Source organism: Neophocaena asiaeorientalis, unplaced genomic scaffold (assembly GCF_003031525.2).
Source record: "Neophocaena asiaeorientalis asiaeorientalis breed wild unplaced genomic scaffold, Neophocaena_asiaeorientalis_V1.1 scaffold36, whole genome shotgun sequence".
Lineage (NCBI taxonomy): Eukaryota > Metazoa > Chordata > Mammalia > Artiodactyla > Phocoenidae > Neophocaena > Neophocaena asiaeorientalis.
In genome coordinates this window covers 5,621,223-5,636,879 of record NW_020174149.1, presented here as the reverse complement: position 1 = coordinate 5,636,879, position 15,657 = coordinate 5,621,223, and the positions used below count along the sequence as shown (strand labels likewise).

Sequence of the window (15,657 nt, the reverse complement as noted above, 5' to 3'; positions counted from 1 at the left end):
CTTGCGCTCTTCAAAAAGAAAAAAAAAAAACTATACTCCAATATAAAATAAAAATTAAATATAAATAAATAAATGGTTAAAAAAAAATTCTAGCTTTGCAAGAAAATTCCAGATCCAAAGGATTAAATTTTTTTGGAGTAGAAAAAGGAGGGGGAAGAAAGGCTACAAATATATCTATAAATGTCTAAGTTATTTCCTGAACATGTATACATTCCACAGACAAGTAACTTTTTTTATATAAAATAGATAATCAACAAGGACCTACTGAAGAACACAGGGAACTCTACTCAATATTCTGTAATAACCTATATGGGATAAGAATCTGAAAAAGAATGTATAAATAAATAACTACGTGTGTATGTGTGTGTGTGTGTGTGTGTGTGTACAACTGAATCACTTTTCTGTATACCTGAAATAACACAACATTGTAAATCAACTATACTCCAGAAAGGCGGGGGCATTAAATAAATGGTTAAAAAAAAATTCTAGCTTTGCAAGAAAATTCCAGATCCAAAGGATTAAATTTTTTTGGAGTAGAAAAAGGAGGGGGAAGAAAGGCTACAAATATATCTATAAATGTCTAAGTTATTTCCTGAACATGTATACATTCCACAGACAAGTAACTTTTTTTTTTTTTTAATTTTTATTTATTTATGGCTGTGTTGGGTCTGTGTTGCTGTGCGGGCTTCTCATTGCAGTGGCTTCTCTTGTTGCAGAGCACAGGCTCTAGGCGCAGCATGGGCTTTAGTAGTTGTGGCTCGCAGGCTCTACAGCACAGGCTCAGTAGTTGTGGCACACGGGCTTAGTTGCTCCGTGGCATGTGGGATCTTCCCGGACCAGGGATCGAACCCGTGTCCCCTACACTGTCAGGCGGATTCTTAACCACTGCGCCACCAGGGAAGTCCCGACAAGTAACTTTTAATGTTGGGTTTCACATACGTTTTTAAATAAGAAGAAAAAATTTAGGATGGTATAATTTTACTTATATTAAGTTGCTTTTTAAATTAAAATTGAATGATTTACTTTACACCAGATCAATGGAACAGAAAAGAGACCCAGCAATAAACGCATGCATATGTGTTCAATCAATCTATCAATACAACAAAGGAACCAAGAATATACAATAGGAAAAGGGTACTCTCTTCAATAAATCGTCCTGGGAAAGCTGGACAGCCACATGCAAAACAATGAAACTGGACCACCATCTTAAACCATACACAAAAATTAATTCAAATGAATAAAAGACTTAAATTTAAGACTTGAAACCATAAAACTCCTAAAAGAGAACACGGGGTAATACGCTCCTTGACCCTGGTCTTAGCAATGAATTTTTTGAATTTGATACCAAAAACAAAAATAAACAAGCAGGACTACATCAAACTAAAAAAGGTTCCGCACAGCAAAGGAAACCACCAACAAAATGAAAAAGCAACCTCTGAAACTGGAGAAAATATTTGCAAATCAAGTATCTGATAAGAGGTTAATATCCAAAATTATATTTAAAGAATTCACACAACTCAATAGCCACCCCCCGCGATAAAAACCCCACAATCCAATTTAAAGATTGGCAGAGGAACGGAAAAGACATTTTCTTCCAAATACAACACATGAATGGCCAACAGGCACATGAAAAGGTGCTCAAAATCAGGGAAATGCAAATCAAAGCCACAATGCATATCAGCTCACACCTATCAGAATGGCTGTCATCAAAAAGACAAGGGATAGGACTTTCCTGGAGGCACAGTGGTTAAGAATCCCCCTGCCAATGCAGGGGACACGGGTTCGAGCCCTGCTCCGGGTAGATCCCACATGCCGTGGAGCAACTAAGCCTGCGTGCCACAACTACTGAAGCCCGTGCTCAACAAGAGAAGCCACTGCAATGAGAAGCATGTGCACTGCAAAGAAGAGTAGCTCCCGCTCACCACAACTAGAGAAAGCCCGCAAGCAGCAACAAAGACCCAGTGCAACCAAAAATAAATAAATAAAAATAAAAATAAAAAAAAAGACAATGGATAACAAAATACTGGTGAAGATGTGGAGAAAAGGGAACCCTTGTGCACTGTTGGTGGAAATGTAAACTGGTGCAGGCACCATGCAAAAGCCAATATGGAACGAAAACTATGCCATATGATTCAGCAATCCCACTTCTGGGTATGTACCCAAAGGTACATATGGAAGAGATATGGAAGAGATTTATCTGCACTCTCATGTTCACTGCAGCATAATCACAACAATCAAGATAAAGCAGCAACCTAAATGTATATCAGTGGGTGAATGGATACAGAAAATGTGGTACATAAATACAATGGAATACTATTCAGTCATGAGAAAGAAGAAAATCCTGCCATTTGCAACAACATGGATGGACCTTGAGAGCATTATGCTAAGTGAAATATGCCAAACAAATACTGCATGGTATCTACTTATATGAAGAATCTAAATAAAAAGTCAAACTCATAGAAAAAGAATAGAAAAGTGGGTGCCAGGGGCTGAGGGGTGGGGAGCGGGGAGGTTGATAAAAGGGGACAAAGTTTTAGCTATAAGATGAATAAAGTCTGAGGATCTAATGTATAACATTGTGACTACAGTTAACAACACTATACTGTATAAGTGAAATCTGCTGAGAGAAAAATGTGCTCTCTCTCTCTCTCACACACACATACACACACACACACACACACACACACACATACACACACAAAGGATAAATAGGGGAATTCCCTGGAGGCCCAGTGGTTAGGACTCCATGCTTCCACTGCAGGGGGCACGGGTTCGATCCCTGGTCTGGGAACTAACATCCCATAAGCCATGGGGTGCAGCCAAAAAAAAAAAAGATAAATATGTAGCTGAAGATGTGTTAATTAATTAGACGGGAGGAATCCTTTCACAAGGATTCTTTTCACAATCCTTTCCTCTATACATATTCAAATCTTCATTATATACACTTTAAATGTCTTAAAATTTCATCAATTACACCTGAACTGAATGAAAAATACTCAATGCTACAAGTCTTGTGAAACAAACTATAAAAAATGCTTCATGTACCTAGGGGCAGGACAGGAATAAAGATGCAAACGTAGAGAATGGACTTGAGGACACGGGGAGAGGGAAGCTGGGACGAAGTGAGAGAGTGGCACTGACATATATACACTACCAAATGTAAAAGAGATAGCTAGTGGGAAGCAGCTGCATAGCACAGGGAGATCAGCTCGGTGCTTTGTGACCACCTAGAGGGGTGGGATAGGGAGGGTGGGAGGGAGATGTAAGAGGGAGGGGATATGGGGATATGCGTATGCACATAGCTGATTCACTTTGTTATACAGCAGAAACTAACACATCATTGTAAAGCAATTATACTCCAATAAAGATGTTAAAAAACAATGCTTCATGTTACACCTCTGTATTAGTCTATACAAGATTATGAGCTAGTTCAAAGTATATAAATATATTTTAGAAACAAAGTATTATGAATTTCTGAAACTATTACTTAGCAAATCAGGTGCAAAATGAAAGTAATTGGCTTTAAAGAAACGTGTTGCTAAATACATTAAATTACGCATTAAAATTAAGCCTTTGTGTCTTCTCAATAAAAACACGGTAAAAGAGAATTAGAAATTCAATGATATCCTAACTTCAAAATTGGTTTTTAGCAATTCTGCACATTAGATAGATAGATAGATAGACATAAGCAACTGGGGCAATCCGTACATTAAGCAGTTTAAATGCCTTAAACTACCTCTATCCAAAACCAGGTATCCAACGCAAGGAAAAAGAAAGCCAAAAATATAAAGATAGTTGAAGAGGTCCACACTAGCCAGAGCCACCATCATAATGAGAGATCTTTCATGTTCTCTCACTCCTATACCTATGACAACTCCCAAATGCCTGGTAATGTCTCAAGGTACCCTACCTAGTTTGTGAAACTTAAGAACCAAAGAACCAAACTTAAGAACCAATAGTTCATAACATGCTCCTCATATTGTTTAAGCAATATTGACTTAGTACCACACAAAAGAAATTGGTTTTAAAATATCTTGAAGTACATCTTAAGTTACCAATATTCAAGTTAAGAATATAATTTACTTTATGGAAAAAACTCAATTCATAGTTTAGGCACCAAAAAATTATAAACTAAACTAACTAGAAAACTTAACAGGATCACAGCCCATTTTAGTCCTACTTGGAAAACAAGATTCAATACCATTCAATTTTCAATCTTCTAATTTCAAATATATATCTAGTTTTCAATCTTCTAATTTCAAGTATATATCTAGCACTCCAAAACAAAAACAAGAACACAGAGAATATACATACAACCTGCTAATTTTTAAGTAAGTCTAATAAATGTAAAGTTGGGGGTTAAAAGCCTAATACAATGGGATATTATGTAACATTAAAAAGAACGAACTGCTGACACATACTATAAAATGGTGAAGCTTGGAAACATTATAAGTGAAAGAAGCTAGTCACAAAAGGCCACATATTATTCCATTTGTATGCAATGTCCAAAACATGCAAATCCATAGAGACGGAAACTTGGATTAGTGGTTGCCTGGGACTTGTGGGAAATAAAGAGTGACAACAAATAGGTACAAGATTTCTTTTGGGGCGGGTGATGAGCTTGGTGCTGAGGAACCTGCAGCGGGCAGTGCCCGAGGCGGGCGCGGCTCCGTGAGAAGGTGCAGGCAGTGCGGAGAGCCCTGTGGGTGCAGAGGTTCGACCTGGGGGTCGTCTGTGTCGACAACAGATTCAGCCGATTAATACAATCTACACAAACAAAAATACCCCAACAGATGTGCTTTCCTTTCCATTTCACGAGGATCTGAAAGCAGGCAAAATTCCCCAGCCTGATTTTCCAGATTACTATAATTCAGGAGACATTTTCCTGGGAGTAGAGTATATCTTCCAGCACTGCAAAGAAAATGAAGATTCCTATGACATCCTGACTGTCACTGCCACCCATGGGCTCTGTCACCTGCTGAGCTTCACACACAGCACGGAGGCCGAGTGGCAGAAGCGGTACCAGAAGGCGAAGCAGGTTCTCGAGGAGCTGAGCAGGCACACAGGGACCAGGTTTCCGCCCCTGAGCAGGGGCCTCTTCTGACTGAAGTGTCACAGTATGAATGAAAGGTGGATCCCCCCCCTTGGGCCCCAAGGATCAGGGGTCCCCCACGCTGAGGTCCCTGCTGGCCACTGCTGTCCTGTGGGGCTGCAAAAGTGCCAGTCCTAGCAGGTGCTGAATTCTATGAGTGGAACCTGCCTCTTAAAACACTAGAGAAATTTCCACTCATTTCTTTGTTCAGGACACAGGTAGGTGTGTTATTTTCAGTGTTGTAAATAAAATAGTTCTAAGTGCTCAGGAAAAAAAAAAAAGATTTATTTTGGGGGTTCTAAAACTAGGTTATGGTAATGGTTGCACAATTCTATAAATATAATAAAAACCACTGAATTTTATACTTTAAAGTGATGAACTTTGGGGGTATGTAAATTACATCTCAACAAAGCTGTTTTTAAAAAAGATCGATTAGATAAGCCCTCAGCAGTAGGTATAGTGTGTCATTAAGAACACTAGTATAGTATACAGTGTGATTAAGAGCACTGGCTGGAGCCAGACTGCCTGCCTGTACCACTTATATAAACTGTTCAATTGTAGGCAGGTTAAGTAACCTACACTTCATAGTATAAAGAGAGTTAACAGACATAAAAACACTCAGAATAGCACCTGGCTTACATTAAGTATTATATGAGTTACTCTTATTAATCAGCCTTTTACAGGAGAGAAAAATCCACACTTCTTTGAAGTTCAACTAAAAATGAATGTAAAAATTATCCTTAATGAAAATTGTTACTTTTTAAATTTAGAGTGTACATGAATAATGGAACATACATATCACATTAAAATAATCTAGGGGAAATACAATATATAAATTATAGCTCTCAATTTATAAATATTATTTGGTTTCAGTTTTAATCTACTTTGTAATCCTACCTTATACCTTCAAGGAGCCAACGTTAAATGTAATTAAAAATGTAATTAAACATTTAGTTAAATGATAACAATTTAACACAAGTTAAATTGATAATCTTAACTTGTCCAATTCTTTTAATTTACAAAATGAGTGTTCCCTCTAGTGGTATTTTACAATGAGAAAAGTCAATGTTTACAAAAGATGGAAGATTTTATTTATAAACATTAAATTATTATAAACATTTAACTGTTTTAGTATTTGTCAAGTACTGAATGGGTAATAAGTTAATCATATTTTATAAAACAATGAAAATGCAATATATTTCTTCTACCATGAAGAAACTGAAGTTCTCTACAGATCATTCCTAGTATACTATTATAAAATTTTAAATGAATGGTAAATATCTTAATAGTCCTTCAGATATTCAGAGGCTATATACTCATACATACCTCAAAGAGAAGACCTTTAGGACTATTATATGAAGATCGTTTTTCAGAATTCATACCATGGAATAGATTTTAAACAGATGCCAAGAAATGTCACAGATTTAATAAGCCACACAACTAACCCGGGTTTGAAAGTTCCTGAGCTGTTCTAACTGCCCAGCAGGCCTCCCTGATTAAGATGGAGACTATAATTTTGGAAGTAAAAAGCAAATTCATAAAAAACTAGAAGCCCCACAACTAGGAACAAAGAAGAACTCTCTCTCCTGGCAAGCATGTTATTTTATCCCCAGAAATAAGCAGTTGCCAAAATATAACTCATAATTGTTTACATATAACATTATACAAGTACTATCAATACTTTTAAAATCTGGGGAAAAGGCTGTCAATTTCTATTCCTCTTGGATGACACTCTTCATATTTTAGTTCTTCCTTGATGATTCTCTGGTCTATCACTATGAAAAGTAATACAACAATATAGCTACTTAAAGTTAGTGAGCATCTATTACGTAACCAATACCATTCTAGGTTCTTTTATCACCATTTTCTATAGTATAACATATTTTTAAAAATCACTACCACATACTTCATCTTCCCAGAGAGTATATTCCAATGGAAGGATAGCAGCAAGGAAGAAGTGCCTTTCAAGATTAGTGACTGTCATCAAGATTTATGAGTTGCCATAAAAACTTCCAAAGATCTCTTCTGGGTACCACAGCCACAATCTCCTACAGATTTTGCTTCATTAATCCCTTGACCTCAATCTACCACTTTCTCAACCTAAGTCTATCAGAATTATCTTTAGTCTTGCCTGTAGTGCTTAACCCCTTGTCACCTGGACAGCAGAGAGAACCTGAGACTGTTTAAATCTCAGCTAATACTCGACTGAACCAGAGAAATGGCCTAATGTACATCAGTATTTCACACAATTAAAGGCCTCTCATTCTGCCATTCCTACCCTTGCAAATCATCCTTTCTTCCCTTGGATTTCAAGGCGATGAGTGTCTAACCTTAAAGGCCATATTTCAGGGTATTCTTGATCTCATGGGCTAAGTTCATGCTGTAATGGGCCACTTTAGAAAACTATCAAATCCAGGTACAAACATCAAGAGAAATGAGTGAAGAATAGAAAGAGAAGGGTAAGAATTATACAAAGGATAGCAAAGGAGTTATAACAACTGAATTAAAAATTTAGCTGAATGTCCTAATGGTCAAGCTAGGCACATACAATGAGATTTTATCATAACATTTATAATATAATATTTGGTACACCTGCTTAAAAAGTTCAAATTTAAAAAGTGGTTCCTTGAGGGCTTCCCTGGTGGTGCAGTGGCTGAGAGTCCGCCTGCCAATGCAGGGGACACGGGTTCGAGCCCTGACCCGGGCAGATCCCACATGCTGCAGAGCAGCTGGGCCCGTGCGCCACAACTACTAAAGCCCGCGCGCCGTGCTCCGCAATAGGAGAAGCCACTGCAGTGAGAAGCCCGTGCACCGAGAAGAAGAAGAAAAAAAAAAAATGGTGGTTCCTTGGACTTCCCTGGTGGTCCAATGGTTAAGACTTCTGCGATTCCACTGCAGGGGGCACTGATTCAATCCCAGGTTGGGGAACTAAGATCCCACATGCCCCACAGTACCCACCCCCCCCCACCAAAAAAAAACAAAAGTGGTTTCTTAACCAAATAGAGTAACTTACTCCTACTGTAGGATACTCCTACTGCAGGACTGCAAGTATTCCCCAAGAGTAAAATTGGGGGAATATTTTAAACTATTTTAAATAGTTTAAAAAATATTTTAAACTAAAAAGCCTAATGGTAACAAGGACAGAAGACTTTACAGATGTTTATAAGGAGATTCACAACTGTACACATTGCTATAAGTTATGTTTACCCTCTAACTCAAATAAGTAATCCTCAAACAAACAGAATAAGGCTAAAAAAATCTTTTCAGTTTGAGCCCTATCTGTATATAATCTCTGCTCAGGTGTGCAATATACAACCACTTCACCAGAGTATAAAACCTATTAAGAATCACTGTACTAATGGTTCAATTAACAATTACTAAGCAACTGTTCTAGGTCTTGCTGCACAAAAGAATAATGGAACAGACCCCATCCTTAGGGAACAATAGATCAATCCTGTCAATGGACATTAGCATACCCAACTAGTTACAACGTATGTGAGACTGTGGTATGTATAATCATAATCTGTGCAAGTTTGTCAAAACTAACAAATTTTCTTATGAAAATATTAAATAAATTAGGTGATTGGTTTTTTCCATTGTTTTTGGCTACTGACTTAAATCCATTTGTATCTCTAATCAAGCCACACTGTTTTACACTTATACTTCTTTTTTCTTAGATTAAGAAATTGTGCCAATTTTTAATTAGGTGGTTTTTAGTATAATGTATTGCATTTCTCACATCAAGGATTTCAGAATTCTAACATTACATCTTATTTCACTAAATTCTGCTTTTTAGAAAAGTAATTTTAACTACTTTATTCTGTTCTCCCCTTTATTCAGTGTTTATCATTCCTAATTGTATTTCTAACTCCTCTCCCCCAAATCAATCAAGTATCCTACAATTAGATGTAAAGCATCTAGAAACAGTTGTCGGGGACAATGTCACAAGCCTGATACCAAATATCTAAAGTATTTTAACCATTTACAACATAAAAGAGGCTATGACAGAAGGTTGATAAGCTCTGACCTATTCTCATACAAACATCTTTCTAAATGCCACTTTTTTCAACATGTGGTCTTCACTCATTTTAACTGGTTCAGTTCCTGAAAAAAGTGGGTTTCAGACAATATACTATAACTCCAATCAGTTACATAAGACACAACTAACCTTTTGCTCTGCTTGCAGTTGGTCACATCTTTCTTTCTCATGGTTAAGTTCTCTTTCCATTCTTCCAACTTGTTCTCGAAGTTGTGTTGTTTCTTTTTCCAGAACAGCAATTAACTTTAACAGTTCTTCTTTTTCTTTCATGGTTTTCTCAATTTTCAACTATAAAACAGAAAACTCAAATTGTTTTTTTATAATCTTATAATACATTACTAATTCAGTTTTCCATTTCAAAAAAATAGTGAAGAAATTTGCAGAAAGAACTTTTACATACTATCTACTTCATATCAATCAGACTCTTTTAGTCTTCTGTTAGAAAAATTCATGAATCATAAACTTAAACCATTTTTTGGTTGGGCAAAGAAAAAAAACATTACAAGAAGGTATAAAAGTAATGAATTTTATTATGAAGTTGCCTGCTAATCACTTTTCAAATCAGTACTACAAATGAGGCATATTAAGTTTCATAAGTGACTTAATTCTGGGCTGTTCTTATTTTGGGTAATAATCAAGGAGAAAAATGTGTACCTCTTCTTGAATGCAAATCTATGGGAAATCCTTGAATCTATTAAGAACTTCCTTGTGTGTTACATAAGGCCTTCATCTATGGGATTACTGTGAAAAGTTCTTTAAATAAGGTACTAAGGAATAAGTTTCTATATGTATTTAGCTAAATTAAAAGGAACTTTATAAGTAAATGCAAATTTTAAGACAAAAATGCACACTGTAACATATTAACAATATAATTGACTCTTACATGAACACTAAGTTACTTAGTTCAGGAAAATCTAAACTCCAGTATTCTAAAAATTACCAAATTAAGGGACCTAAAATAGTAAATAAAATGGTTAATATTTCTCTTACAGCAAGAAGTCTGATTCTATTAAAAAAAAAAAAAAAAGAAGTCTGATTCTAACAAGGGAAGAAGAATGGAGACTCAGAGGAAAAACTTCACAAAGGAGGCACCATACATTTAGCTAAAATAAAATGTTTTCCCCCAATACACCCCAAGTCACTTTTCCAGGGTCATAGAATCAAACTCTAATTAAACTCTAAAATGGGTCTTATGAAAGTTAAAGAACAGTAAAATTTTTAAATGACCCATCTATCTCTTTCAACAGACTAAATGAAAATGACAGGAGTAAATGCCCTCAAAAGAGAAAAGTTTGAGCTTCCCTGGTGGTGCAGTGGTTGAGAGTCCGCCTGCCAATGCAGGGGACACGGGTTCGTGCCCCGGTCTGGGAAGATCCCACATGCCGCGGAGCAGCTGAGCCTGTGAGCCATGGCCACTGAGCCTGCGCGTCCGGAGCCTGTGCTCCGCAACGCGAGAGGCCACAACAGTGAGGGCCCGTGTACCGAAAAAAAAGAGAAAAGTTTACTTATTCACTTAATTTTTTACCTTACCTATTTTTTAAAAAATCATTTTTGGCTCTAAACTTTCTGGCCACTTAAAAATAAAGATACACCTTGACACAGTACAACAGAAACATTATAAAAGAACCATTTTTTCCCAGTGATTCATTTAACTGACACATACTTTAGAGTTCACTGAATCTTAAGTAGAAATTTTTAAAAGGAATTAAAATTATATGAAAGTGTATACAAGTCTAATTCCTGTCCCCAGTTTTGCATTCTGGTATCTTTCGAGCAAACAAAAAGGTTAAAATTTTACCATGAACACCCATAACCTAAATTCAATAATTATTAATATTTTGCCATATTTACTCTCCCTCTATATACCTAAGTTTTATTTCTTTTTCTTTCTTTTTTTTTGTTAAAGCATTTGAAACACAATTGCAGATACTTAACCCCTAAGTGCACAGGCCAAGCATCTCCTAATAAGTACAGTCTTGTATTTAACCACTACCATGATCATAGCTAAGAAAATTAACAATAATTTTATAACACCCAACGGGTAGTCCATAGTTAAAATCTACTACACTACCCCCAAAATATCTACTTTTTAGAAATCTAGGATACAACCAAGGTTCACAAACTGAAGGATTGTGGCTCAATCATTCTTAATAACAGTGCCCTAGATAATGTCTCACACTTGTACTAATTTGGTGCATTTTTAGTAAAATCATTAAAGATTTTGATAAATGTGGAAATTTAAAAGACTCGTCAAAAAATTGATCAGAATATAAATACCTTATCTCAGAAACATTTACCTAAGAGACAGCATACATTTTATGAGTAGGAAGAAGAGAACTAAACTGTGAAATGTCCCAATTTACTTGGAGCACAAAAGATAGGTAGATGCCAAAATGCTGTTGTTTTTCTCTTGGAGGTCCTGAAATCAGGGTGGTCTAACAAGTATCCAAAAAACTGCAATATAAACAGTCACTGCATTCTTCATAAGATCTAGGCTTGTTTCAGCATCTTTGACTAGCATTCAAATACCAGGCTAAAAACCTTGATCATCAGGCGGTTGTCACCACAAAATGTTTTAGTCACCCTATAAAAGTTACATTTCTTTATTTAAGATAAGAGAGGAATTTCTGGAAGGGGGAAGGAAAGATACAGAAAAATTCACAGTAAGTTACTGGTTCCTTCTAACCTTCTTAGTTCGACTGTCTAATATCTATAACCTCTTGTCTTTTTTCTGTAGTCTGTTTTTTAAGATAAATAAAATCAAAGGCATAAAATATTTATATATAAAAAACATCCATCTGAGTATAAAGAATAAGCAATGACTCACCATAGGCTAAATAGGAATGTAAAATAACCAAAAATGTATACTGAACCAATTAAAGATCTTTTTCACAGAAACTCAATATAATATTCTAATTTTTTAGGTTTAGGGTAAAGACATTGAGAAATATCTTGAAATAGGAATGCTGTTCTATTTTTTTCCTTCACTAAGTACTAAAAATTAAGACATATGGCATTAGACCATCTACACAGAAAATTTCTTTTGATGCAAGTGCAATGACTCCAAAATATTCAGTGAAAAAGAGTGAGAAACTTTTTCACCTTTTTTAAAAAAAATTATGGTTAATCCAGCTTATTCATTTGATCAAATAAACAGGAAAAGAAATCATTGTAAAAACGCTGAACCTAAATTATGAGACTGGGACGCTTCACTGATTCACTGCCACACGTGAGACAGAGCATGCTTGTGTTATAGTGAAATGAAGTTCACACCCAATTACAGTTAGACTTACTGCTTCATACCACTTTACCATCAGCTTCACCCCCAAATCTGTATTATTCTACAATCAACAGATTAGGCCATCCCTAAAGAAGAAAGGTTAGGGGGAGGGAACATTAGGAAGTTTTAGGTCTAAATTCTCTCAATAATTACTTATTGCAGATATACTATGCACAAAATACTGATAAGCCTAGGGACAGTCCCTGCCACAGTGAAATCAGTAACATAATTGTGACAGAAAATTTTTTTTAAGTATTTCAAAAACAACACTCTAAGTTTATTATTTTAGTTAAAAAGCATTTGATTTTCAGGTTATACTCCTGCATAACCTAAAAATTCTTAAAATGCCAACCAACATGAGCTCTGTTTGTAATTTATCCATGACTGATTTGTCTTTTTTAAAACATTCACTATTTTTAAGTCACAGTTCATAACAAAATAATCCAGTTCATAATATAAATTTATGAATCACCAGATCACTGCTGGTACCAACCTCAAGAAGGCCAGCTTTTGTGGTCACCACCAACATGTCAGAATTTCCTTCATCTTCCATAGTAAGCAACTCTTCAACTGGAGAAGAAGCTCGAAACTGAAAAGGTGTACTTGCTCCACGAATTTCACCCTTATGGGTAACATAACAGAACTGATAAAATTCTCCATCATCATTTGGAAGGTAATATCCTAAGAGGAAGTTAACAAACAAAAAAAGTATTAAATTTTCTGTTATAAAATTACTTGAATTTAACAAATCTTGCCATATCCTCTCATTTATGACCCTGTTTCTAAGCACTCAGGATATGTCTTTCCTATCTTTCACCAATTATCTATCAAAAACTAGACTCTTGGGCTTCCCTGGGCGCAGTGGTTGAGAGTCTGCCTGCCGATGCAGGGGACACGGGTTCGTGCCCTGGTCCGGGAAGATCCCACATGCCGCGGAGCAGCTGGGCCCATGAGCCATGGCCGCTGAGCCCGCGCATCCAGAGCCTGTGCTCTGCAACGGGAGAGGCCACAACAGTGAGAGGCCCGCGTACTGCAAAAAAGAAACAAAAAAAAAAACAAAAAAAACCTAGACTCTTCTTTCTTCCCTAAATATGTCCATATTTTTCTTATCTTAGGTCTAAGCTTATACTCTCAGAATATTCTTTCCCTGTATCTTCACTAGGGTAAAACCAATTTATCTGGGAGAGTCAAGTATGCAGTTTTCAATGAGAAAGAGGCTGAAGGCGGAGCAATGGAAGAACTAGCATAAAAGCCTAGGAGGACCAGGGGTTGGAATACATCATTTAAAGAAATGTTCCCTCAAATATGACATTAACTAAATGCATAAGAGAGATATTAACAAACGGAATACACTGCACATGTGCACTGTGTAAGGGCAGAAAGAGGATGAGGTCTACTGATGCAGAACAAAAATAAGCTTCGGAACCACACAGATTTATTCTGGAATTCCAGCTCTACCACTAATTATTATTTACTTAACCTCCCCGAGCCCAAATTTCTTATCTATAGAAGAAATTTGAAGCCATCTATCTAAAAGTTCCAAAGTACCATGGATTATGTAGTTCTATCATCTAGCCCACTATCTGACAAATTATGTGTTCAATATTTGTTCCTTCTCTCTTCAGCTCAACTGTTACCCTCTTTTAAATTTTGCTGTATTATCCTAGCTCAAAATTAATCCTCTCCAAATCCTAGCTCAAAATTAATCCTCTCCAAAGCTCCCATGGTATTTTTTACATTAAAAAAAAAAATCCTCCACCATGTACTTTGCATTACCATTATACACATGCTTTATAGCCTACATCCAGAACTCAGAAATACTGAGGGCAGATTATTAATAAATATAAAAATTCTGGAATTCCCCCAGAATGACCTGAAACAAGGAAGCATTCAATGACTGTGAAACAAACATACAAAGGTGAATATATTCCCCTTATCTTGGATATTAATATCTACCCAGAAATGTGCATTCACTATGCCTATTATTCCTTCATATCTTGAAATTTTTAGCATCATTATTACGATATTGACTTCACTTGACTTCATTCTTTAAAAAATAGCTGAACTTTGTCCACAGAGGGGAGGGGGCAGAGAAAATATAAGCCTGAAACATCCTGTGGTGCTTAAAAATAAGAAAGAAGCTGTCAAAAAAGAAGGGGGTGGGGGAGTCAAAAAACACAGAAGCCCCCTTGACAGACCTCCCAATAGCCAGAGAAAGCTAAATCAATTTGAGCAACAAAAAAATTATAGCATTAAACTTTATTCCACAGAAGAAAATATATATGCATGAATGAGAAAAGGATGACTCTTCCTAACATAATAATTGCAATTAATAATGTCCAAGAAATGAGAATAGAAAAGCATCATCAGGCAAAAACAACAATAATTATTGCAGGCAAGATCCACTGATGGATACTAAAATTAGTGGGTGAAAGTTTGAGGAGAAACAAGGTATCTCAAAATTGCTCCCCATAATACTGTTAAATCACAAAGGGAAAAATACTAACTTTACAGTGGAGAAACCCAGCAGACACCACCTTAACCAAGTGATCAAGACTAATATTACGGGCTTCCCTGGTGGCGCAGTGGTTAAGAATCCACCTGCTAATGCAGGGGACACGGGTTTGAGCCCTGGCCCGGGAAAATCCCACATGCCACGGAGCAACTAAGCCCGTGCACCACAACTACTGAGCCTGAGCTCTAGAGCCCGCAAGACACAACTACTGAGCCCACATGCCACAACCACTGAAGCCTGCGTGCCTAGAGCCCGTGCTCCGCAACAAGAGAAGCCACAGCAATGAGAAGCCCGTGCACCGCAACGAAGAGTAGCCCCTGCTCCCCGCAACTAGAGAAAGCCCGCGCGCAGCAAGACCCAATGCAGCCATAAATGAATGAATGAATGAATGAATTTTTAAAAGTAGATTAAAAAAAAGAATGACTGGAAATAAAGCCACAACTTTTAAGAACAAATATCTTAATAACAAAATCAGTTCCAATATACACACTTGAATTTGATTATCTAAAAAAAGGCTATGAATTAAAAGATAAACTACAGGGCTTCCCTGGTGGCGCAGTGGTTGAGAGTCCGCCTGACGATGCAGGGGATACAGGTTCGTGCCCCGTTCCGGGAAGATCCCACATGCCGCAGAGCGGCTGGGCCCGTGAGCCATGGCCGCTGAGCCTGTGCATCTGGAGCCTGTGCTCCGCCAACGGGAGAGGCCACAACAGTGAGAGGCCCGTGTACCG

General features: G+C 36.9%; 1 protein-coding gene and 1 pseudogene across 2 annotated transcripts in view; one reads left to right on the top strand and one right to left on the bottom strand.

The window, feature by feature from the left end:
- TAX1BP1 (Tax1 binding protein 1) overlaps window positions 1-15,657 on the bottom strand; it is an 85,874-nt gene that overhangs the window by 53,140 nt on the left and 17,077 nt on the right. For both annotated transcript variants that reach the window (XM_024755084.1, XM_024755085.1), the window contains exons 4-5: window positions 12,905-13,092; window positions 9,261-9,419 (exon numbers count right to left, since the gene is read on the bottom strand). In XM_024755084.1, the coding sequence (XP_024610852.1) occupies window positions 9,261-9,419; window positions 12,905-13,092 (347 nt within the window). The remainder of the gene's footprint in view (window positions 1-9,260; window positions 9,420-12,904; window positions 13,093-15,657) is intronic.
- On the top strand, window positions 4,616-5,124 carry LOC112406323 (endoribonuclease YbeY pseudogene; annotated as a pseudogene).